General features: G+C 42.9%; 1 protein-coding gene across 2 annotated transcripts in view; it reads left to right on the top strand.

The window, feature by feature from the left end:
- Positions 1 to 26,956, top strand: part of GAB1 (GRB2 associated binding protein 1) — a gene marked incomplete at both ends in the record, with an annotated part of 130,265 nt that overhangs the window by 88,553 nt on the left and 14,756 nt on the right. For both annotated transcript variants that reach the window (XM_080697882.1, XM_080697883.1), the window contains 4 exons: positions 11,129 to 11,354; positions 15,444 to 16,045; positions 18,097 to 18,182; positions 18,399 to 18,702. In XM_080697882.1, coding sequence (XP_080554008.1) covers positions 11,129 to 11,354; positions 15,444 to 16,045; positions 18,097 to 18,182; positions 18,399 to 18,702 — 1,218 coding nt within the window. The remainder of the gene's footprint in view (positions 1 to 11,128; positions 11,355 to 15,443; positions 16,046 to 18,096; positions 18,183 to 18,398; positions 18,703 to 26,956) is intronic.

Consider the following 26,956-nt stretch of genomic DNA (forward strand, 5'->3'; position numbering starts at 1 on the left):
TCTTATTGTCTTCATGGCTATCTAGTAACCCCCCTTTATCCATGGGGGACTCCAAGACCACAGTAGATGCCTGAAACTGAGGTATCAAGTCCTACCTATATTATGTTTTTTCTGTACGTAAATATTTATGATAAAGTTTAATTGATAAGTTAAGCACAGTAAGAGATTAACAGTAATAATCAAATAGAACATTTACAACGATTTGATGTAATAAAATTGCCACCTTCACTACTCTTGTGCTTTAGATCCATTATTATGCAAAATAAGGGTTACTTGGACACAGTCAATGTGATGCCAGGGTACTACACAGTCGCTCTGATAACCAAGACAGCTACTAAGTGACTAAGAGACACGTAGCATATACAGAGTGGATACGCTGAACAAAGGGACAGTTCGCCTCACAGGTGCGATGGAGTGGGAGAATGCAAGAAGGCATACAGTTTAGACCTTACCATTAATTTCTAGAATTTTCCACTTGATATTTCCAGACCAAGGTTGACCTGGGATAACTCAAACAGCAGAAAGCAAAACTACACTTGAGAATAAGGAAGGAACTGAGTGGCCAGCCTCAGCTACTTAGTGAGGTCCTTTGAACTCAGACCCTGTTTCAAAATAAAGAATAAAATATAAGGCTGGAGATGTAGCTCAGAGGTAGAATGCCCCTGGGTTCTATCCCCAGTACCGGAAAAATAAATAAATGGATAAATAAAAGCGTGTTTCTAAATACTCATGTTTAGTAATGCTGGAGGGGTGGAAACATAGTAGTGACCTCATGAGCACAGGTCAGCGTGCTCTGTCCACCGTGCTGGGTCAGCAGCCCTGGGGAAGGAGCCCACAGCTGGGGTTGGGCCCAGCAAGCAGAGAAGCTCCTCGAAGAAATTGTGAACGCTAACATGGTGGGCGCTCAGAGAGCCGGGTAGCCATCCAGATTAGCCAAGGTGGGTAGAGCTCTTCAACAGACATCTAGGAAAGCGCCTCAAGACATTGTTTCCCAAGGGGAATGAAGGCATCAGGTGTGTCCATGACGTTACTAAGTATTTTCACAGAGTAAGGGCACCAGGCTAATACCTTTTTGTTGTTGTTGTTTGATAAATATTTTTGGGACATGTTATTTCTAACTCTGGTTAAACTCCCTTTGTTCTTTATATGAAAAGTGTATATTTGATAGCAGTGGAGGGTTTTTAAAGTTCAAATTACAAAGGAGATAGCTCTCTTTTTAGGGTTAACAGCTAGTAAGTAATGATAACTGCTGGATTAGACACCACATTAGCTTTATTGTGGTGGGTTTTTTGTTGAAATAATTTATCATCTTCTAATTGTTTTGTTGCTACTGCTGTGCCCTTATCTACTACCTTTTGAATTTGGAAATGTCTGGGGCGTGGAAGAGCAAACTACTGCCCCCAGAGGTTGTCTGTGTAGAGTGAGCTGATCTGCAAGACTAAGTAGGAGATGTTCTTCCATGTCTTTTTATTCTTTTATAATCCTCCTTAATAGATTTAACAAAGGAAATAAGGTGTTCTTTTAGAGGATGTGCATTCTTCAGTAAAGGAATCTTAATATCTAATTTTGGGAAGCCTATTCAGGAATGAGGAGAGTTGAAAACCCCCAAGATAGCCAGGCATGGTGGTGCAGGTTTATAATCTCAGTACGTGGGAGGCCGAGACAGGAGGATCGCAGGTTCAAAGCCAGACTTGACAGCTTAGTGAGGCCCTTCGCAACTTAGTGAGATCCTATTTTCAAATTAGAAATAAAATCGGGCTAGGGATTGAGCTTGGAGGTAGAATGCCTCTGAATTCAATCCCCAGTGAGAGAGAGAGAGAGAGAGAGAGAGAGAGAGAGAGAGAGAGACACACACACACACACACACACACACACACACACACAATCTAAGATAAGAATTTCTAAGTGCTTTGTGTATAAGATTCACTCTTCAAATTTTAAGACAACAGAGTCTGGTCTGTTTAGCTACTTAGAATGTTTCTTATCATCCAGGAGGTAAATGGACATGCTCTCAGCTCTGAGGAGAAGAAAAGCTTGGTTTACTTTAGAGGATAGATTCATTAGTTTACCAGATTATTTGAGTTTGATAATGTTCTGTGAGGCTCTGGTAATTTGACCCATATATTAGGTGATGAAAAAGACTCACAGACAAACCTCACAGACATGCAACTGAGCATCTCGTGGGAAATAATTCATTCTAAGAAGTACCCAAAATGATACATTATAGGGGTTGAGAAGTACACACATGTATGTATGTATAATGCTGTGTAAGTGTATGAACATACTTCTTCATAGAATTTATAGTCAGTCTAGTAGGAAATGCAGATAAGTAAGGAATCACAATACCCACTGATAAGCACCATAACAAATTTAAAAAAATAATAGATAACACTGATGGCAGTAGCACCTGATTCGGTCCCTAGAAGGTCAGGGGAAGGCCAGGGGGAAGTTTGACATTACTCCATGTGACTGTCACTGAGAAGTTTCTTTCGTTACCGAGAACTTTGGTTTTGTACTTACCAGAAAGTTTTGTTGATTTTTAGAAGTTGGAATCAGATGTCTGTTTTTACTTTATAAACCTTCTACCATGAGCCGGGCGTGGTGGCGCACGCTTGTAATCCTCGCGCTTGGGAGACTTAGACAGGAGGATCGCACAGCTTCAAAGCCAGCCTCAGCTACTTAGGGAGGCTCTCAGCAACTCAGTGAGACCCTGTTTAAGAATAAAGAATAAGAAATAGTACTGAGGGTGTAGCTTAGAGGTAGAATACCCCTGGGTTCCACCACCAGTACCACCAAAATTTAAAAAATAGAATATCACCATGCCCAGCTTGCACTTATATTTTAGATTCTATTATTTAGATTTTTCACTACATTTTGGCCATCTTTCCAAAAGCCACAGTTAGAAATGAATGTATATAAGCTGGGCACGGTGCACACGCTTGTAATCCCAGTACTTGGTAGGCTGAGACAAGATGATGGTGAGTTCGAGGACAGCCTCAGCAACTATGCTTCTCATCAACCTAGTGAGCCTTGTCTCAAAATAAAAATAGAGCTGGAGGTGTAGCTCAGAGGTAGAATGCCTTTAGGTTCAATCCCCAGTCCCAATAAACAAGTAAATATTAAATTAACAACTGTGCTTTCATATGTAACCGTTGATTTTTAGTAGATACCTTTTTAAAATTATCCTAATATTGATAAGACCCTCCCTGGATTCAATCCCCAGGACTACAAAAAAAAAAAAAGAAAAAAGAAAAAAGAAAAGAAAAGAAAAAAGAAATACACACACCTAAAGATTTGTTTCAAATTCTAAACAGCAGAGAACCAATTGCTGTTATGCTTTGTAATCGTATTTATCCAGTTCAGTATGGCAAGCTAAGAATCAGAATGTCTCTTCTACCTCATCATCTGCATTATATTTTCTCTTTTAAAATTACTTTCATTGGTGCATTGTGATCTTATGTCATTATGTAGTTCAGAGTGGTTAAGGACACACACACACACCCTGCTTGGCGAGCTCCCTCACCCCCACCCGGCATCCTCCCTGGTAGTCTCATGATTCCAGCTAGTATTCCCTGCCCGCCACTGAACAGCGGTGGGTATTTTTGTTATTTACCTAGTCTGTCCCCGGAGTCCTTGGCTTCCCCCTCTGTGGAGTGCTGAGTGTGTTCCCACTCTTGGCTAGTAACACCAGATGATTATTCGCTATTCTGGTTGTAGACCAGAAGTGGAAAGAAACAGACTCTGCTTGATTATCACAGCCCGAGAAAATAAATATCCCCAGTCCCTGCGAGAATAACTATTTTGCCCTCAAAACAAAAGGAAAGGGGAAAACTCTGACCTGTGTTTTGATTCCAGGAACCTCTCAAAATACCGTTACCCTGTTATTTCCGCTGCCCCAGGTGACCACGGCTATTATTGAACACTCAGAATGCTGGCAGGCTGGATCTGTTTTTAAACTCTGGCCTGTTGAACTGTGTGCGGTTCCTACGAGTGCTTTTCTTTAGTAGGTTCGAGGGTAGAAAATAATTCCTTTTGTTTTCCTTGGAAATGTGCAGATTTATTTTTGTTTCTACACACCAAGGTGGAAGCCATGAAATCAGCTAAACAAGCCCTGGAAAGCATGGCCCAGGGCCGGAGGGGCTCACTTAATGAAACACAGGTGCTGGGCTAATTTTAGGATGCAAGATTAGAAAGTTGCCGGAGTTGTTTTCCTCAAAATGCCCACATTATAGCGATTTAATAGAAAGGTGTAATTCTCTATCTGATATTCTTCCCCGGAGTAGACAACCTAACATTAAGAATATCTATATGTGTCTGTTCCCATAGTCTTTCTCAATCAGAGACTTAAATTTCTTTTCATTTACTTTTTAATGGAGGTACAAATGACCACTGTGAAAGATATAGATCATATATGCACTCTATGCAGTGTTTCTCAGATGAAGAAATGGAACATGTAGCCGGGTGTGTTTGCACACACCTGTAATCCTAGTACTTGGGAGGCTGAGATGGAAGGGCCACAAATATGAGGTCAGCCTCAGCAATTTTGTGCAACTTTGGCTCAAAATTAAAAGTAAAAGTGTGTGTGGGGGGGGCAGGCATGGTGCTGCACACTTGTAATCCCAGCATTCAGGAGGCGGAGACCAGAGGATCTCAGTTCGCAGACAGCCTCAGCTACTTAACGAGGCCCTTCGCAACTCAGTGAGACTGTTTCAAAAATAAAGACTAAAAAATAGGGCTGGGGGTGTAGCTCAGAGGTAGAATGCCCCTGGGTTCCATCCCCAATACTACAATAAAAAATAAGTAAAAGGGGTTTGGAGGGTATGTCAGAGGTAGAGTACTCCTGGGTTCAATCTAGTAACCAAACAAAAAAGAAGAAGAAAAGAAATGTAACATTTGCATCCCCTCAAAAGCTTTTTTGTGCCTCTCCCCAGTAAAGCCTCTCACCATATGTAATTTTTTTTTCCTTTTTCTTTTTTTCCCTCCTAGCACCATAAATTTAGTTTTGCCTATTTGGAGACAGCGTCTTGCGAAGTTGCCTAGGCTGGTCTTGAACTCTCTACCCTCCTGCCTCGGCCTCCTGAGTGCTGGGATTATGGGAATGAGCCAGCATGTCTAGCTTAGTTTTGCCTGTTCTTGAACTTCATACACATGGGGCCATTGCATTTGGCTGCTCTTTTCCAGCATTCGGTTTGTAAGAGCCATCCTTGTCTCAGTGGATGGTGGTTCTCCATCCTGTGCAGCAGCCCATGTGCGAGCTTATCACATATGACTGATTGGTTTGAATGGTGAAGAACATTTGGCCTGTCTCCAGTGTTAATATGAAGCCTCGGTGAACATTCCTCTAGGTGTCTTTTGATAGACATTGACACTTAGTTCTTTTGCATATATAGCCATGAGTGAAATTGTGTGTGTATGAAGGGAATCTGTGTACGCATGTGTACACATGTACATGGATATGTGTGTGAGTGTGTGTACACAGTTAGCTCCAGTACTTTTAATTCTCCACTGCCGTCTTACCAGTGGCTTTCCTTCCGGCAGGGTAAGGGCATTCCCTGGCTGCACATCTCACCATTTGGTATTGTCAGTGAGTCATTAATTTCAGCCATTCTGGGAGGTATGTGGTGCTCTCTCCTGGCTTTAATTTGCATTTTCTCAAGGACCAATATAACCAGGGAATGAGTTTGGTTTTTCTGTTTTACTATATATTTCCAAGCCCCCACCCCGAGACCTTGCTTCATGAGTGTCCTACGTTGGGGTCTCTGGCATGTAGAACTCTGAAAGCCCCCAGCCATCCTCATGTTTTCTCTTGTACCTTCCAGTAAGAATGGTGGTGTGTGCAACTTTGCTGAAGGGTTTAACATCTCCGTGAGTGTTTTCACAATCCATCAAGGAGAGCGTCTTGACCGTGTTGTGTAATGGCTGAAGGTCTTGAATTGATTAAATAATTTAAAAAATATTTGCTTGCTGATGGCTGGTCCTGTAGCTGCTTCTTATTTGTATCCGTTTGTTAGATTTACCTGTATAAAGTGCTCTTCCATACAGATGTTATATCCAGAAGTGAAAGTATGTTCCTGTTCATATTAATGATAATGAATACTCTTTATACACTCTTATTTGCAATGTGAGACCCGGATCTCTCACACACCAGATAAATCAGTAATCAGTAGAAACAGAGTAACTTAGACCTATTAATTAAGGTTACAGAGTAGCCTTCACCTTTAATTGTGGTTTATAAAAGTAAAACTTCAACAATAGAAATACTAAGAAATATTTGATCTGCAGACACAGATTATCTTGAAAATAATTCTATCTTGTCTCCTGACAAGAACAGAAGCAACACCACAGTTTTGTGGCTGTATTTTCAGACACAGTAAGTTAATGGTTCAAAAATGAGTCTTTTACATCAGCTTTGCAGTATTCTGCTATGAAGCGAATTCGCTGGGCGTGGTGGCGCACCCCTGTGGTCCCAGCATTCGGGAGGCTGAGGCAGAAGGATCACGGTTCACAGGCAGCCTCGGCTACTTAGTGAGGCCCTTTGCAACTCAGTGAGACCCTATTTCAAAATAAAATAAAAAATAGGGCTGGGGGTGTAGCTTGGAGGTCAAATGTTCCTGAATTCCATCTCCTGTACTGCAAAAAATACACACACACACACACACACACACACACACACACACACACACAGAGCTGAGCATACCCTCATATTCACATAAGTAAAATGACCCCCAAAACCAAATGTTGAGGATAGTGCATTATTGGAGTCCGCATGGTAGAGTGGTCCCTGTACCCTGGTAAAGTTCCTGTGGGCGCGTGTTTTCTGGAATGGTTGGAGTTCTTTGTAATGGTGGTTTAAGGTCTTTCTTTCCTTTTCGTGAGCTTGTTAGTGACCATAATTGGAGTTTTCTCTAGTTCTTGTCTCTTGGGAGTACATAGTCTTCACATATTGTGAACAAGATATCTTTGAAAAAGGAGCTTTTGAATCCAAGCCTCTTTTCAGAACATTGAAGGTTTTGCAGATTTATGGAGGTCAAAATACTTTCGTTATTCACAGTGGGAGAAACAAAAGTTCAAAAACAAGATGGTCCCATCGTATTAGTAAAACAAGGTCAGTCAGGATGAGCCAGCTGGGTGATTTTCTGTCGCATGTTGAATGAATTACTCAATTCCTTTAGTGGAGGCATCAAGAATGGATTGCAAAATTATGGGAAATACACACATGGAATTCTACTCACCTATAAAGAAGAATAAAATCATGCCATTCGCAAGATGGAAAGACCTGGAGAACATTATGTTAAGTGAGATCAGCCAGGCACAAAAAGAGAGGGGAACATGTGTTTTCTCTAATATGCCCAAACTAGGGAGTATTAGGGATACCAGAGGGACTCCAGAAAATGGAGGGGAAACCTCAGCAAAGCTAGAATGGAAGGATAGGAGAGGAAGAAGGCTGAGGTTGATTAATGGAGGAGCTGCATTCGAATATGTGTGTAAGTGTGAATGTAGCATGGTCAACCTGGACACTCATTGTTAGGAGTGGGGGAGAGGGCACCAAGCACAGTCTGAATGTATGCCATTGTCAATATGATCCAAATAAATAAATAATTAAAAAAGAAAAATATCAAAGGGAAAGTCTATTCATAAGAAAATCACCTGGAATACTTGTTGGAAACATGACAGTGCAAAGCTAGAATTCATATGATTTTGTTTAGCGAAGTATTTTCAGTATTTAGTTTTGGTCAGAACTAAAATTGAACTGAAATATTCAATTTTATCATGCCTCTACTATAGAGGAAAAGAGAAAGTATATAAAATGTATTTGTGAATGAACCCTGTAAGATAGAGGAACTGCTTTCTGATCACTTTTTTTCCTCACTGTAGTATATATTTTTCTTTAACTCGTTTTTAAAAGGTAGATATTTAGCTGGGCATGGTGGCACACGCTTGTAGTCCCAGCATTTGGGAGGCTGAAACAGGAGGATTGTGGTTCGTGGACAGCCTCAGCTATTTAGTGAGGCCCTTTGCGACTCAGTGAGACCCTGTTTCAAAATAAAAAAATAAAAAATAAGACTAGATGCGTAGCTTGGAGGTAGAATGCCCCTGGGTTCCATCCCTACTACCATACCCTCTCCCACCCAAAAAAAAAAAGATATTTTTCAAGGTTCTCTTAAATCTACAGGATTGACCAAGTCACTTTTTTTTTTTTTTTTTTTTTTTTTTTTTTTTTTTGGTACTGGGGATGGAACCCAGGAGCATTCTACCTATGAGCTACACTCCCAGACCAATTTTTGGTTTTTTTTATTCTTTATTTTGAACAAAGTCTCACTGAGTTGCAGAGGGCCTCACTAAGTACCTGAAGCCGGCTGGGAACTGGGATCCTCCTGTCTCAGCCTCCCAAGTACTAGGATTACAAGTGTGCGCCACCACGCCCGGCTGACTGAGTCACTATTTAATCTCTGGCATTTTAGATCCTTTTAAATTAAATCTCTGTATACTCACGATTAAATCAATAGAGTAAGACATCTCTTAGTGTGCTATATACATCATTTTATAGTTAATATCTCCTAGATGTGACAGGTATTTATGAGTAGCCACTGAAATTAGGACATTGCTTTATAAATGTCCAGAAATTTTTAATGTTATTATTTGTGTTCTCATCTTCCATCAACATTAACTCTTGGCATGAGGAGTTAGATTTGGTTAGCTAAGCCTGTTTGGTATTGCATGGACCATCCCGAAATTATGTCAGAAATTAGCTCGCTCAACTTCTCTTCAGTCAGGCCAAGTTGTCTCATGGAAAGACATTTTCAAACTTCATTAGTATCTAGCAGGGCTCACAGTCCTTGAGAAGCAAATCCCCAACCATATGTGGGGTGAATGTATCTCATGGAGTTGGAAATGCTCCTTGACCTTCTGTCCTTCAGTGGACAGAAAGCACCCAAAGAGCTTCTTCTCTGAGATGGAATCTTTTTTGTTTGTTAGTTAGTTAGTTAGTTAGTTAGTTAGTTAGTTTGTTTGTTTGTTCTTAGCATCTGTAACACATAAGGCACAATAAGCATGGTATTTCTGGTTCTTTATGATTACTCTTGGGACCCACGGTCAAAGGTACACTGTTACATCCAGGCTTCACAATTAGGAACTGACCTTCAGTACTAAGAGAAAGAGTTGTAAAATGAGCTAAAAAGACTTCCCTGGTACTTACATGAATATTGCACTTAAATACGTAAAGATGTTACCAAAAGTGTGCAGGCGTATTCTAAGTTTCTAAAGAGCACAGAGCTGACATTTAGCCCCTTTCCAGTGAACTACTAGGCCAAAGGACCTACATTTAATTCTATTTGACAAAATATTAGTCCTCTTACTGCTTTATAGCATCTTTTACGTAATGTTTTATTGTGAAAATTCTCAGTTTCGACCAGCTTTCTCTGTTCAAATATAAATGGGGAGCAGACAAATTTGTTTACTCGTGTATGAACTTTTGCCTTTTTCTAGGTTATTTATAGCCTTGTAGTCTTAAACAGACAGAGCATATTCCTTCTGAGACCTTATAGTTATACTAAGTTATGGCAATAGTTACAGAAGGATTTTATTTGGAGATTTTTCAACTCATTTTCAAAATAGTGCTTTCTACACAATTCATCTGTGTGTGTGCACATGGGTGTGGGTGTGCACGTGGGTGTGTGTGTTGTAGTGCTGGGGATTGAACCAACAGGCATTCCACCGCATAGCCACACCCAGCCCTTTATTTATTTGTTTGTTTGTTTTGAAATGAGGTCTCACTAGGTTGCTGAAAGTCTCACCAGGTTGCTGAGGCTGTCCTTGAACCTGGATCCTCTTATCTCAGCCTCTCAGGCACTAGTATTCTAAGTGTACACCACCATGCCCAACTCCACAGTTTTCACATGTTTTTTTTAGAACATAGTAAAGGCTTAATAAATTGCTTCTTCAATGACTGAGTCCTTTTTCATGAAAATGCTACAAAAGTCCACTAATAGCCGGGTGTGGTGGCGCAGGCTTGTAATCCCAGCACTAGGGAGGCTAAGACAGGAGTAGCGCACATAGGTCGCAGTCAGCCTCAGCTACTTAGTGAGGTCCTTTGCAACTCAATGAGACCCTGTTTCAAAAAAAAGAATAAAAAATAGGACTGGGAGTGTAGCTCGGAGGTCGAATGTCCCTGGGTTTCATCCCTAGGACCAAAAAAAAAAAAAAAAAGTCCAGAGCTGAGGGCAGAAGGGGCCTTAAAGAAGCCTTTTTCCCCTAAACACGAATAGAATTCATCTTAACTATAGTCTCAGAAAGTTTCTTAGGAAACTTTCTCCCCAGTGGGTGAAAAGTAGGAAGAACAAATAGCAAAACAAATGTAGGGCAAAGAGCAGACCTTGGTGTTCACAGCAGCGGGGGCCTGGCAAGGCCATAAGGTCAAATGGGTCTCCTTGGAATGGCGGCTTGGCTTAGGAAGCCCTGTTTATTGTCATGGAAAACAATCTGTGTCCGGCTGGGATGTAGCACAGTGGTAGAGAAGTTACCTAGCATGTGAAAAGCCCTGGGTTTGATCCCCAGCATTGTGGGGAAGAAAAAAATTCTGTCTCTTCTGTTCAGATTGTAAAACACCTTTATTCAGTAGCCCCCAAACTAAAGATTGTCTAAGGCAAGGTTAACTGTGGGCTTCTTCCACCCCTGGGCTAGAGGGAGAGTCGTACTCTTCAGATCTCTTTGAAGACCTAACTACTTCCTCTATAAATGATAAACCTTGAAGCCAGGTGTGGTGGCACACGCTTGTAATCCCCGCACTTGGGAGGCTCAGACAGGAGGATTGCACAGGTGCGAAGCCAGCCTCAGCTACTTAGGCTCTCAGCAACTTCGTGAGACCCTGTTTCCAAATAAAGTATAAAATAGGTCTGGGAGTGTAGTCCAGAGGTAGAAAGCCTCTTGGGTTTCATCCCCAGTACCACCAAAAAACAAAACAAAAAAAATAAATATTGCCATTTCCATAATATTTGTTTTAATGGACAGTGTCACGTTCATTCTATTTGTGTGTGTTGAAACCATTTAATCCTCAGTGTGAAAAAACAGCTTTGTCTAACAACAATTCTTAAAATGTGATAGACGGTGATAGTAAGCTTGGGCTTTGCAGATCCTGTGAAGCCACCTGGCAGCTCCTTGCAAGCACCGGCCGATCCAGGATTCTCAGTCCATGCAGCGCCACCGTCCGCCCAGGTGGACTCGTCCGCCACAGCGCTACCTCCCTCCTATCAGCTCATCAGCCTTCCGCCACACCCCGAAACTCTTGGCACCCCGGAAGATCCTCAAGACTACCTCTTGCTGATCAACTGTCAAAGCAAGAAGCCGGAACCCACCAGGTGAGTCACCCACAGAGGCCTGCAGGTGTGCGTGTGCGTGGGGGCGTGTCGGCATCCATCAGAAACTCTTGCCTTTATACTTTCTCCACCTTGGCTTGAAGGCTTAAAAGAAGCCCCCTCAGTAGGATGATGTTGCAGGCTGAGGTTTCAGGTTTTTATGTCCCTGTGAATGATTTCTAACAGTCAGGAGAGCTCATTGGAGAAACACAGTCTGAGCCGTCTCTGGCAGAGGACAGCCACCCCTCCAAGGCCCCTCCCTTGGAAACCTGGCTCTTGTTCTCAGTGGAGACCGCAGATTCACAGTGTGACTTGCTTACAGACTGACTGGTTTCTAAATGGTGACCTTGCTCCGTTTCTTGTGTGATTGTAAACCAGCAAAGGGTCATCTTTTGTTTCTGAAGAAGGAGAGGAATACCTCCTGCTAGAAGATTTTGGAAGCAAAACGAGTCCATTGCAGTGAGTGTGTCGTGGTGGTTTTGGATCCGTGTGAGAAATTAATCACACCGGTAAAATCCCAATATGGCAAATTCTGTGGGATGGCACAAATTGGGTTTTGGTGAAATTGGATGGAATCAAATCTACTGCTAAAAACTCTGAAACTCTCAAATCTTCTTACTAACAACAGAGTACTACTTTGCCAAGCCTCGACAAAATTTTCTTTTTGTGTGGAAGTGGGGATGGGACCCCGGGGGCATTCTACCTCCGAGCTACACTCCCAGACCGATTTTATTTTTCATTTGGAAACAGGGTCTCGCCACGTTGCGGAGGGCCTCACTTAGTAGCTGAAGCTGACCTTAAACCTGTGATCCTCCTCCTGTCTCAGCCTCCCAAGTACTGGGATTACAAGCGTGCACCACCACGCGTGGCTTTGACAGAGTTTTAAATAAAGGTACATGGAGCTCAGTGCTTGACTGAGGGAATATAAAGCTGTCCCAAGCCTGAACCCCTGCCATCTCCCTCCATATTCTGTGCTCCTTTTCCACTTCCAAGCTCTAAGATATTCTCATTGGATCACCTTTGACATTTGGTGTTGAATAGTTTGAAGGCTTAGAGCGACAGCATCGGAGGGCAGTTGTCTTAACTGTTTTAAGAAGAAACAGGAAAATGATAATCAGTAGCTAGTTACTGCCAGTAACAGCTGTGAGACTATTAATGACATTATCATCAATTAGGTACATTTATTTACAATATAAAAGTGAAGGATGCTTTGCGCATTAGACCAAAAGATGTTTTTAAAAAAGGGTTATGAGCTTTTTAAGCCTTATTACTTTTATGATGCAAATAGAGATTATTACTGGGCTAGGACCCGTCAAAGCACTTGTTAAAAAAATATTACGTAGACTTTGTTACAATCCACAGAATAATCTCTATGAGCCATGGTTCTCTGAGCTGATGCAGACAGCTCACAAACATTCCAGAGATGCTTTTATCTGTTTGCTGTAATGGGATTTTACCTGTAAGAGCAAGAAAATTTTATAAATCAATACTAGTTAATAATATCAAATTCTAACTTGATTGTGCTTGTTTGCTGTGAGAATTTTAAATTACACACTTGCATTGTTACCTGTGCTACTAACAGAGATTTTATTTTACGGAGATTCGCTGGTACATTCCAGTATCATTTTGAAAAGCCATCGGCTAACAGTTTTCAGAAAGTTTTCCATATATACATTTGCATCTGTCATCGCTTTCACTGGTATCACAGGTTTCCTGTTGCAGTTGAAATTACGCTTCAAGCCAGGTGTGGTGGCACATGCCTGTAATTCTAGCACTGGGGAGGCTGAAACAGGATCGAAATTCTGAGGCCAGCTTCAGGAACTTCAAGGGGTCCTCAGCAACTTAGTGAGACCTTGTTTTAAAATAAAAAATGAAATAGGGCTGGAAATGTAGTCTCTACATTCAATCCCCAGTATCACAAAAAAAAAAAAGGGAAGAAAATGAATGAATGAATGAATTTGTGCTACAGGTTATCGCCTAGTGTTTGCTCTTCTGCTAGGTGATGTGAAATAATTGTGCATGATACAGTCCCCTGAGATACAGTCAAGTAAAGCTTGGTTAAGAGATCTGAGAATGCGAGCATTACATATTTATAAGTGAAAATGATAGAGGAGAGTTGCCTCGCAAGCTCTTATTCATTCCACAGGACTCAGCTCAGGCATGACTCCTCGAGGAAGCGTTTCCCCAACCCTCTGTGTTGGGTTAACTCTCTCTGAGTTTTATACCACACAGATGTACCTCCATATCTATTTTATCATGGTATTGGAAATATCTCGAAAGCTTTATTTATTCTTCACCATATGATAAGCTTGCCAGAGCAGAAAGCTTTACTTATGACCCATCATACCTCTGGCTTCTCTTAGGCCCTGCACTTGATTTAAATGAAGGGCAAACTTTAGCCTTGCACGATAATGCATGCCTATAAACCCAGTACTTGAGAGGCTGAGACAGGAAGATCACGGGTTCAAGGACAGCCTCGGCAAGTAACGAGACTCTCATCCATCTAGTAAAACCCTGTTTTAAAATAAAAATAATGAAACAGTAGGGCTGGGTATGTCGCTCGGAGGTAGAATGCCTCTGGATTTCCATTCCCAGTACCACACACACACACAAGAAAATCATGTTTTGAAACTACTGTTCTTACTAGCAGTTTGGTCCAGTGGATAAGGGAAGAGGGAGACACTAGAGAAAAACCATTTTTAAAAGCCTGGTATTATAGACATAAGAACCTGAGTTTGGGGTGATGATTTTAGGAAAAAGCAGGGAATAAATAAGTGAATGGGAAGAGAGATACTGGCGATCAGAGAGGGGGCATCAAGCTTATTGGGTCTTGAGCATAGAGCGCTGAGTGAAGTCATTTATTTTCCGTGCAAGTCTGGAAGGGCAGCCAGTTTGAGAAGTAAATTGAGTTTGGTTTGGGACCCTGTTCTCAGCCTGAACATCTGGGAATCAGGGTTTGGTGAGAAGATGGGAGTTGTCAGCAATCAAGAGAAGAAAGTGAAGGTCCGAGGGAGGGTTCTCTAACGGCAGGTGTAGATTAAAGGACTGGACTCCTGGCCATTCCCAGGAGGAGAGACAGGAGGAAGGAGCCGGTCGTGGAGAAAAAGGGAATAAATAGTCAGTGGGGAAGAAGGCAAATCAGGATAGTATAATACAGTCCCACTGATACCAAGGGGTGAGAGTTTCATAGGCATGCTCTACAAGACCAGATGTTACCAGGAAATCCAAGAAGATAAGCCTCTAAAAACGCTATCATAGATATTTAAAGAAATGTTTCAGTTCCCGTGGGACTTTGGACAACATATATAAGTAGTTCAGGTATCTTGTTTATCACTGAGATGATGAACATGCTTTATATGATGAGCTTCATGGTGGCAAGTCTTCAAAATACAGACAATGAAAATGTACCCAAAGCAAAGATGTTCTCCAGTGAGATTTCTCAGGGTCAGTTATTGTTTGGACTTGGTGAAGTCCATGTCGTGTGTTTTGATCTTGATAATTGAGTACGTTTGCTAGAGAGAGCTGAGCAGAACGGAAGATGCAGGAACCCCCTAAGTTGCCACTTCCTGGTAAGGTCCCACTGGGTTGACTCAGTACCAGAAAATCAACTTTGACTCTTGCAGAACCACAGCTTTGCCAAAGGCAGATTAAAGTGCAGTCAATCAACTTTGTACGTGATGGCAGGTTTTTGCATGATCTTAGTAGCAAATGCTTTTTTTTTTTGCTTCTATATCGTCTTCATTTTCCCTCCCCAGATTTTCATCAGTTCTGATTCCAGGGCTCCAGGGATTGTGGTCTCTCTATAGAGATATTTCATAGGTAGGATTGGGGGTGTACACAGCCACAGGACAGGAACTAGGGAGAATGCTGGTGGTGGTCTTGTGGTGGTGGTTTTGTTGTCTGGTGTACAATCATAAGAAAAACTAAAGAACATTTGTGCCGTATGTAAATCTTACGGATCGCATACCCACGAGAATATCTAATGAATAAAGGGAACATATATTTTGATTGCTAAGTTCTGAGTATGTTTACCGAAAGTGTGTTGTCGTGTCTTGACGATGTTGTATTTTGTCACTAACAACTCTTCTTCAGAACCCACGCCGACTGTGCAAATTCCACCTCTTCCGAAACAGACTGCAATGATAACGTCCCTTCTCATAAAAACCCCGCTTCCTCCCAGAGCAAACACGGAGTGAATGGCTTTTTTCAGCAGCAAATGCTGTATGACTCTCCGCCGTCACGTGCTACATCTGTGTCTGTAGACCCCAGCCTTTATAACCTGCCCAGGAGTTATTCCCACGATGTATTGTCAAAGGAGTCTCCATCCAGTACGGACGCAGATGGAGAACTCTATGTTTTCAATACCCCATCAGGGACGTCGAATGTAGAGGCTCAACTGAGGCACGTGTCTATTAGTTACGACATTCCTCCAACACCCGGGAATACATACCAGATTCCACGGACATTTCCAGAAGGAACTTTGGGACAGACGTCGAAGCTAGACACGATTCCAGACATCCCGCCGCCTCGGCCGCCGAAACCACACCCAACTCTTGACCGATCTCCCGTGGAAACGTGTAGCACCCCCCGCGCGGCTTCAGACACTGACAGCAGCTACTGCGTCCCCGCGGCCGGGGTGCCACCGTCCCGCAGCAATACCGTCTCCACTGTGGATCTGAACAAATTGCGAAAAGGTCAGCCGGGGGCAGCTTCTGCCGGGTTAGAGGTTAAGGACAGAAAACTGGTTTTGCAGAATAATTGCTCTTTTCAGTACAGTACCGTGTTAAATAGGAGCTCCATTTTCCCGTCAGCTCTGCAGAGACCCACTCCTGTAGCCCAGAGAGTAGAGTCTCGATCTTGGAAAGAATGTGTATGTGTACACGTACGTGGTGTGTGCGCGCATGTGTGCTCTGCTGTACGGGAGAAAGAGTTGGAGCTTCTCGTTCCTGAAGAAGTGCGGCCTTGGTGATGCCTTCCTGCCTCAGGAAGCTCGCGCCTCTCTCCCGCGTTCCCCTGTCCTGGGTGGGGGGGCTTTCTGCTAGTCACACCCTTCCCTGTATCTGGGTGCCTTTACAGTCACATTTATTAGGCTGTTCTCTTCCTCAATTTTTTTTTTTTTTTTTTTTTTTTTTGTGGTGGTACTAGGATTCCTGGAAACCCTTCTACCTCCAGGCTATACTCCCAGACCTATTTTTTTTTTTATATATATGTTTTATTTGGAAACAGGGTCTCTTAAGCCAGGGAGGCTGGCTTTGAACCAGTGCAATCCTCCTGTCACCGCCTCCCAAGCGTGCGCCACCACTCCCGGCTAGAAGCAATTTTTATGTTGTATTCAACAGGTGGTCCCCAAGAGAGTGGGCATTTCTTTTGTTTGATTCTATTTATTCTTAAAGTACTAAATTTCTCATCACTAATTCTTTCAGCTATTGCTAATGGATGCACTTCTTATTTTTCTTTCTTTTTTAGGGGATTGATCCTGGAGACCTTTTATCTCCTGGGAATTGATCCTGGAGACATTCTACCTCCAAGCTTCCCCTCCAGTCCTATTTTATTTTTTATTCTGGAATAGGGTTTTGCTAAGTTGCTGTGGGGCTCACTAAGTTTCTGAGGCTGGCCTCAAAACCTGCAATCCTTCTTTCTCAGCCTCCCAAGTACTGGGGTTACAGGCATGTGCCGCCATGCTTGATGGAGATACATTTCTAATTCCATCTCCGAGGGCCTGCAATCAAAAGTTAAAGACTTAGGGTAAAAAAAATGGGTCTGGCTTATTCTCTGAGATTCTGATATCCTAACAATGGAAAGACAAAGTTTTTAAAGCACCCACCAAAACGGCTACGTGCTGAAAACTCAATATTTGTGGTAGACATTTCTGGCTTTCTTACAAAAAATAAAGATTGCTGGGTGTGGTGGCACAGGCTTGTAATCCAGTACTTGGGAGGCTGAAACAGGAGGATCGCAGGTTGGAGACCAGCCTCAGCAACATAGCAAAACATTTATTTATTTTTTAATAAAAAATAAAATAAAAACAGCCTGGAGGGTATAGCTCAGAGATAGAATGGCCCTGAGTTCACACACACACACACACACACACACACACACACAATGGTTATTATATCATAAGAAATAGTCATATCAGAACCTATTTAACCACTCAATGCCAACTTCTCCTAACTCCTTTCTTAAAATAATTGTTTAGTTACATATTAGTGAGATACAAGTTAAGCTCAAGATGGTGTGAGAGATGAGAAAATAGAAGTACCATTTCTTTTCTTCATCTTTATTTATGTGTGTGTGTGAGCACTACTGGGGATTGAACCTAGGGGCATGCTACCTCATAGTTATGCCTCCATCCCTATTATTTATTTTTTCATTTTGAAACCAGGTCTTGCTAAGTTGGTGAGAGTCTCACTACTTACTAAGGCTGTCCTCGAACCTGTGATCCTTCTGTCTCAGCCTCCAAAGTACTGGGATTACAGGCGTGCGCCACCATGCCCAGCTTCTCCAGCTTCAGGTAGCCCATCTCATCCCAGGCTTAGACATTCACTGACTCATAATCAGATATTGGTGTTGTTTGGCATATAAGTGATGTCTGTGTTCTGCAGTGGTTTAATATGCCAATTCTAGATCCTATCAAGTGAGCCGCCCTTTTAAAATCGGTGTGTGTGCATGCAAAGAGAGAAAGAGATCAGATCATTCCCGATGGCCCTGAGGGGAAGAAACGTTGATAGTTTGTTCTTTATTCTAGATGCTGGTTCTCAAGATTGCTATGATATCCCACGAACGTTTCCAAGCGATAGGTCTAGTTCACTCGAAGGCTTCCATAACCCTTTCGTAAGTATAACTGACCTTGGCGTTGTTGAAGGCGCCTCGCCCTCAGAATGGGCGTGCGCATGTGCACGGTGTACTTCGTTATCACCGTCTTCATACTCAGTCCCCGAGACGGAGTGAGGTCATGTCGCGGATCCACGTGAATAGATGACAGTTGTGTTTTCATGTTTGACAGCAGCTTTTGTGTATTAAAGAGACGTGTGTATGTGTGTGTTTTAGAAAATCAAAAATGTGTTGACAGTGGGGAGTGTGTCAAGTGAGGAACTGGATGAAAACTACGTACCGATGAACCCCAACTCGCCCCCACGACAGCATTCCAGCAGCTTCACGGAGCCCATCCAGGAGGCAAATTACGTGCCGATGACTCCTGGGACGTTTGATTTTTCTTTGTTTGGAATGCAAGTCCCTCCTCCTGCTCATATGGGCTTCAGGTCCAGCCCAAAGACCCCTCCCAGAAGGCCGGTTCCTGTTGCAGACTGTGAACCACCCCCGGTGGATAGGAACCTCAAGCCCGACAGGAAAGGTAAGGGTCGCGTGGCCGGTAAAAGGATCGCGGGAGGGCACAAAGTTGGGTCTCTACATAACTGCCATTAAACCAAGAAGCTGATTGGGGGCCAGCCATCCTGCAGTATGGCATTCTACCTTGGTTGTACACTTCAGCAAAGCAGCCCCGCTCTTTATAGATTATTATCTGTCATGTGTTGATGCCCAGGCGAGGTTTATAGTCTCTTCTCTCTAGAGGAGAATTTACGGACTAAAATCCCCACAGTGATTCCTGGCAACGGGGGAGAATCAGGAGAAAATGAAGTGAGCCTACTCAGCTGTCATCCTTTACTGGTCTGTGAAGGTATAGGCGTCTAAAGGAAAATCTTCTGCTTATATCCAGAGAAGCCAGAAATCTAGGATTTTATACGAATTATCGCTTGATAGTACAAAGGTTGTCAGTTCAAACTCAACACTTCTGCAAGGTAGATAGGGCCTCTGTTGCTACTTGGTAACCTCTTCTCCCAAGTACATATTATCAAGTCATTTAAGATTAATAATGTACTTGACATGAGTTAAGCATACTGAGAATGCCTGTATTATCTTTCCTTTATCCATAGAATGACTTTTTGAAAAATTAATCTGCTTTGGCTAGGGAATAAATAAATGCTTCCAGTTTTTTTTTTTTTAATACTTACTGGATAACATAAGTAACATTAAATTCTAAAGTAGCATGGTTTGTTAAGCTTCATAAACCAAACTGCAACCAAGTTGCATAATACCTACAGGTTTCAAAGTGTGTGTGTGTGTGTGTGTGTGTGTGTGTGTGTAAGTCATTTGGATACAGACAGCCTGCTGTGCCGCAGCATGCTGTAGGAGTGACGTGATCTTGGCAGCCTCGCAGTGGCTCGCGCGTGATGCGCGGTGTTGACCTCTGCCCCACTGCGGGGATTTCAGTGCGCTGGGAAAGTCCCGGGGGCTACATGCAGCTTTTAAAGAACATGGAATGTTTGTGTATATTTCTCATTCACCTGGGCTTAGATCATTAATACTAGCTCTAATTAAGTTCCAGTTGTGGGAAGCAGAGACGGAGACTATCTGAAAAGAAAAGGGGTTTGGTCCAGCTTTTAACTCAGGATGTAACCGTGCCCAAACCAGACTGGAGCGGGAAGGGGGACCATGCCGTGGGAGCATTCCTCAGCCCTGTTCTCTCTGCGCCTCTGTCTGTCTCAGGGGAAGTCTTTGCATCTGCTTTGTTCTGTCGTACCTTCTCCCCGTTCTGTCTTCTAAACTCCGTATCCTCTGCCTTCAGTGCGGGTCTGCTCTCTGAGAGCGCTGTTGTGTAGCGCCCCTCTGTGGCCTGGGTTTTGCCTCCTGGCTCCGGCCTCAGTCATTATTTATGTCCTTGGGATTGCTTAGAGATTATTTGCTTGGTTTGATGTTTTGTTTTCACACCAAGTCACATGATGGAGAGTAAGTCGGCCTGTTTTATTAATCTTGACATAGGGTCTCCCTAAATTGCTGAGGCTGGCCTTGAACCTGCGATCCTCCTGTCTCAGCCACTGAACGACAGGCATGCACCGCTGTAGCCCAGGGTGGTTATCTTAAGAGGTGTTTCACAGGCTTTTTTATTCAGTAACAGTTGCTTTTGTTTCTTTTTGTCTTCATTTTTGTCTCATTTTAGTCATTATCAATCACTTTTTTTTTTTTTTTTAATTTGGTACTGGGAATGGAACCTAGGGGCATTCAACCTCTGAGTTACACTCTTGGCCCTATTTTATTCTTCTATTTTGAAACAGGGTCTCACTGAAGTTCTAGAGGGCCTCACTAAGTATCTGAGGCTGGCCACGAACCTGCGATCCTCCCGTCTCAGCCTCCCCGGTGCTGGGATTGCAGGTGTGCCCCACCACGCCCGGCTTCATTTTCTTCTTGCATACAACATGCAAAAAGTATGTTGGGACATGTGGAGATTGATGATAGGTTCACAGATCATTATATTGAGATAAAAGTGTCACGAACTCTGAAATATTTAAATATCTTTTTAAATATCAAGCTGCACTTAATTTCTTTCTTGGCCTACACTTAGTTCATTGTAGCAGCAGATCTCTATTTTTAACCCCAAACATAATAGTTTTATATCTTGAAGTTCCACCTAAATATGGAGGCAGTATGCTTTAGAAAAGGACACTGAGCTCTAAGGCCGATGAGCTCATATGCCAATGTTATTATATACTGCATATATCATAATGACATATACTATATCTCATAAATAATACATTTGTGAGTAATTACACATCACTGTGAATACGTTGAAAGTACAGTGTATTCTGGGATGTGAAAGATTGTCGTACTTCTCTTCACATCACTTGAAATGACTTTGGGGTGCATCAGGACAGAGTAGGCCACTTTTGAAAATTATGTTCATTCTTTTTTTTTAATACTTTATTTGGAAACAGAGTCTCACTAAGTTGCTGAGAGCCTCACTAAGTAGCTGAGACTGGCTTAGAACCTGTGTGATCCCCCTGTTTCAGCCTCCCAAGCTCGGGGACTACAGGTATGTGCCACCACGCCCGGCTTTGTTCATTCTTTTAAAAATCAGTAGAAGCCAGCATCGTGATGCGCGCTTGTAATTCCAGTACTTAGGAGGCTGAGGCTGGAGATTCACGGGTTGAAGACCAACCTCAGCAACTTAGTGAGGCTCTCAGCAACCTAGTGAGACTCCCCTCCCATTTCAAAATCAAACAGTAAGGGCTGGTGGTATAGCTTAGTGGTAGTGTCCCTCTGGCTTCAAATTCAGTACCACAAAAAAGCTGGGCTTGGCGGTGCACGCTTGTAATCCCAGCATTTTGGAGACTGAGATAGGAGGGTCATGGTTCCAGGACAGCCTCGGCTACTTAGTGAGGCCCTTTGCAACTCAGACCCTGTTTCAAAATAAAGAATAAAAACTAGGGCTGGGGGGTATCTGTGTTATTCAGATACCATCCTGAGCTCACTGTCCTGGTTACTTATTTGATATATTTGCTTAGATATAAAATGAGCTGAGAAAGAGCTCCCAGGTTGAAATACCCATGTTGTTTTCAGTAAAATCAGGAACAGTTTTAGCAAAATTGTTAAGCGGTTACTAAAATCATAGTACAAGAAAGAGGGTTTTATTGATGGCAAATTTTGTCAACTCCCTTTTGAAAGTTACAACTGCTCAAGGAAAACTCAGATTTAAACCCATATTCAGCCAGGCGTGGTGGCGCAGTCTTGTAATCCCAGCATTCAGGAGGCTCAGACAGGAGGACCATGGTTCAAGGCCAGCCTCAGCTACTGCCTAGTGAGGCCCTTTGCAACTCAGTGAGACTCTGTTTCAAAATAAAGAGTAAAAAATAGGGCTGGGGGTATATCTCGGAGGTAGAAAGCCCCTGAGTTTCATCCGCAGTACTGTAAAAAAAAAAAAAAAAAAAAAAATAAATAAATAAATAAAAAACCCAAATTCAGATCTCAAAGCCAAGTTTATTCTTAAACTGTATTACTGGCTCACAAAATTCTCATTATTCCTAGCATCAAATGAGTATTTGAGTTTCAGATGCTGTGACATCAGTTAAGTAACGTAGTCTATTATTCCAGGAGTGTATCTTACTAACTAAAACTCGTAATAAGAAAATCTCATTCCGTCAAATATGCCTTGATTAGTTCCAGAGCCCCACATAACTAGCTCTGCGCCCAGCATAACTGGTTTTTGTGATCGTCGTCTTTGGAAGGGTGGGCGACACATGAGTGCCATTCTTGGCTTGTTTATGCCCCAGTTTAGACATCAGCTGCTGTACTGTGCAGGCCACGGGAGTTTTTCAAATACTTCTAGGTAACTGAAGCTACAGAAACGCATAGATGTTCCAAACGCCGACCCCGAGCATACTCTCAGGGACCCTCTGCCTGCCCCTCAGTCAGTGGTAGCTGTATTTTCACCTCGCTATTTCTGTCACTGTTGTATTTACTGTGAACCCAAATGTCACGTATATTAATAGAAGAGGAACATTTTAAGTACCATTTGTATGAAATACTGGGAAAGCAGATATGTCGCTGGAAATACAGGGCAGATTATGTTTCGACTACTTCCAAGTCTTCTCTTTCTGACGGAAAATTACTTTTGTAATGTTTGGAAACTTTAAGATGTTTATTGCAGCACTGCTAAAAGGAAATCATTACATGAATCTGCCCGGTTTAATCACTACACTTAGCCAGGCCCCAGTGCTACCGACCCTCTTGGCTTCCTTCTAAAGTGGCATTCCAGCTGTTTGAACACCAAATGCTGGCTTTATGTTTTGTTTGGCTTTCTCCATCCATGCCTAGGACCCGGCATTACCTCGGAACACTGGTTGTCGTGCTGGCTCTAAAAAGCAGCGCAAGGTTTCTTATGGTGGTTTTATGCCCCGTTTTGGTTAAAGTATGTCAGATCTAGGTCCTGTCCTTGGTGTACGGAGCTTCCTTCCAGAACACTGGTCCCTCAGAGCTCATTCCCCGGGGGGGGTGTCTTTTTTGGCATGGTGATAGATTTACCCTAAATCTCATTTTTTCCCTCCCAAGAGACCGGTCTCTCTGAAGTTTTTAATGTGATTAAAAAACAACATGATTTTAAAAAACGACATTTATATAATAATAAACATTTGGAGGATAGGTGAATATCAGTAAAATCTAGCTCGATTTTGCTAAACAGGTGTAGAAGTTTGTTTTGACTTTGGGTAAAAGTTGTTACAGTTTAAAGGAAAAAAGCATGGAATCCTTTTTATAGCATAGTCTTGTTAACATGGAGGGATTTTCCATAGGTGTTCTTGACCCTCAAGTGTGATTATTATTATATTACCGTATTCTTCCGTATACACTGAGACCTTTGAAACAGTGCGAACATTTTCCAGTTGTCCGCCTCAGTTACTTTTTGGAGTTGGCCGAGGATAATAATCTTGTGAATCATTTTTCTTTTTTCTTGATTTTGGAGAACCTCACTGAAAAAAATAGCATCAACTGTAAAACTTTTGGGACAGTGAATGCTTGAGGCTCCATTCAACCTCTCATAATACAGAAAATGAATAAAACCTCCACGCTGAGTTGAATATATAAGAGCATTATTTATTAGGAATTAGGCTTACTTATTGAACTTTTCAAAAAGGATCTAGTCCACTTACTTGATACGTGAAACGTGAACCTCACGTGACTGCCTTGACCATATCTGAGCTGACTCGCTTTTGAAATAACATTCAGATTTTTTTTCCTTTGGAGGGAAAAGCAAAAAAGGGTGTGAGATCTATCTGCCTAAAAACCAGCCGCTGTAGGAGAAAGCTAGTTACTGACATTCTTTCACTCTCAGTTACACGCTCCCCAGGTACAGCAGGCCCTTGTTAGGCCTTGAGTCTCCAAGCATGAGGAGGGAGAAGGTGGCAGAGGAGGCAGAAGAGTAAACACATTATCTTAATTACCAGGGAAGGGGCTGCTGAGGTCACTCTTGGCACACCCAGGGAAGCTTCCCTGAGCAGCCTCTGAGAGCATGAGGTGCAATTAAGTGCCCGGAGAGAAGGGCTGATGGCACGGGCGCTTCAGCTAGGACACACGGCTTCCTCACAGCCTTTGGCAGAGAGGAGATGGGACAACTCGGTCGTGAGTGGGTAGGCGGTGGAGAGGGAGCGAGGAAGGGACCAAAGGAGGCCCCAGTGCCAGATGCCCAGGGCGCGATGGCTAATGACGGTGAGCTTCACTTTGAGTGCACTCTTAAAGGCTAATGACATAATCGAGTAGGCTCTCCAAAGCGCATTCTGCTTGAAGAAGCCACTAGAAAAAAAAAAAAAATCTCCCTAATGTGAAATGCTACTTTATTTTTTTGGTTTATTTTTATTTTTTTAATTCTGTTTTGTTTTTTGTTATTTTAAAATTTTTTATTGGTGCATTATATCCCTACATCACAATGGGGTAAAAAACTTGGGTGGACATACATGTACTCGTCACCCATTTGAAATGCTACTTTAGAAAACACACCTTGTTCAGCCGGGCGTGGTGGCGCACGCTTGTAACCCCCGCGCTTGGGAGGCGGAGACAGGAGGATCGCGCAGGTTCGAAGACAGCCCCGCGCTGGCTTAGGAGACCCTGTTTCCAAATAAAAATGTAAAAATAGGTCTGGGAGTGTAGCCTGGAGGTAGAAGGGCTTCCAGGAACCCCAGTACCGCCAAAAAACAAACAAACAAAAACCACTTTGTTCTTCACCTCCCTCCAAGAATACTTTGCCCAGTTTCCACTACACTCACCAGTTAATCACTACACTTAGCTTTAAGAACCACGTTGTTGTCATGGGGTCACAGGGGAATGTCACACCAGAAGTTCCTTTTCTGCCTCCCTCAACTTGGGGGGCTTGAACTCAGAGTACAAGTGGAGGTCACATTGGCCGTGCAGCGTGGGTTCCTCACTGTAGAGAAACAAAACAAGCAGGTGATGTGCACATTGAAAATTAGAACAAGCCGGGCGTGGTGGCGCGCGCTTGTAATCCCAGCCTTTGGGGGGGCTGAGACAGGAGGACCTGGGTTTAGTCTCAGCTACTTATTGAGACCCCTTGCAACTCAGTGAGACCCTGTTTCAAAATAAAGAGTAAAAATAGGGCTGGGGGTGTAGCTCAGAAGTAGAATGCCCCTGGGTTCCATCCCCAGTACTGCAACAAAAAGAAAAGAAAAGAAAATTAAAACAAAATATAAACAAGGTAGGCTGGTGGCATATGCTTGTAATCCTAGGGAAGGCTGAGAAAGGACAATTTCAGGTTCAAGGTCAGTTTCAGCAACTTGCAACTTAGATCCTGTTTCAAAATAAAAAACAAAAAGGCTAGGGGCATTGCTCAGAAGTAGAAAGCCATTGGGTAAAATCTCTAATATATTAAAAGAAAAAAAAATGAGACTTAGAGATTTTTTTCTCTTTTCTGGAGTGAAAGTTAAAGCAGGTCATGGTCTTTATTCTGAAACCTGCCAGGTGCTCTGCCCTCAGGCTGCAGGACAGGGGGAGGCTGATTGAGGCCCCTTTTGCCTTGAGGTCATTGTGGAAAGTAGGCATCTGTGCTGGTTTCAGGGCTGCGTGGCATAGTTGGGGGGCATTCCTTGGAATAAAAAGCATTGCATTGGCTTTAGTAACTGGGCTTGAGCAGCTTTTCGGAATTTGAAAGGGTCCTCTTCTATAAATCATATAAAGGAGCAAAACTAGGGGAGGTTTAGGGACCACCGCAATTGGCTTCTAAGAAGCAGTCGCTCATTTGCGATTAACCACAAAGATAAGATACCGAAGATACCAAGTGGAGAAATGCGAACCATTGAGAGATAACTAGGTGAAATATACCTGGAAAAAGTAAAGAATGTATGAAAATGGGTGTCTCAGAAAAGGAGGGTGGAGGAAACAGCAAGGAGTCGAAAGCAATTCTAAAAGCACTTGACGAGCATGACACAGCACACGTCCACGTGGACTCAACCGCGTAGCCACGCATTCAGAGGAGCATCAGCCAGACACACAGGCGAGTTAGCAGCAGCGCTCTTCTTTCCTGAGTTGAATTACTTAGCTTGTGACTGTGTAATACAGACGCCTTTAAGATCTCAGACTGAACTGGAGAATTCAAAACCGGTCTTCAAATGCCAGGTTTCCTAAGGTTCTCTGCACCTCGAAAGGAAAGGAAGGCGCTGTGGGCTGTTTGACACCCGAGCAGCTGGCGGGCCAGGGGAAGCCTCCTCAGCTCTGCCTGCGATTCTTGTTACACCTGAGCAAGTCACTTAACCTCTTCTGTTCTCCAGGGGTAGCCGTCTGTGACATGAAGAGCTGGATTTGATCCAAGGGCCTCTGGGCTCTAAAATAACTTGTAGTTTTCTAAAAGTAAAACGTACCCTCTTCCTCTTGCTTCCTTTGAAGAGTAGTGCGCTATTTGAGAAAATTTAAAAGGGTGACATCGGCCAGGCGTGGTGGCGCACACTTGTAATCCCAGTACTTGAGAGTCTGAGACAGGAAGATCACGGGTTCAAAGCCAGCCTCAGATACTTAGTGAGGCCCTCTGCAACTTAATGAGACCTGTTCCAAAATAAAGAATAAAAAATAGGGCTGGGGCCGGGCATGGTGGTGCACACTTGTAATCCCAGCATTCAGGAGGCTGAGATGGGAGGATCGCGGTTCGCAGACAGCCATAGCTACTACTTAGTGAGGCCCTCTGCAACTTAGTGAGGCCCTGTTTCAAAATAAAGAATAAATAAAAAATAGGGCAGAGAGTGTAGTTCGGTGGGTTCCATCCCCAGTCCCACCAAAAA

This window comes from Muscardinus avellanarius (assembly GCF_963383645.1).
Source record: "Muscardinus avellanarius genome assembly, chromosome: 6".
NCBI lineage: Eukaryota > Metazoa > Chordata > Mammalia > Rodentia > Gliridae > Muscardinus > Muscardinus avellanarius.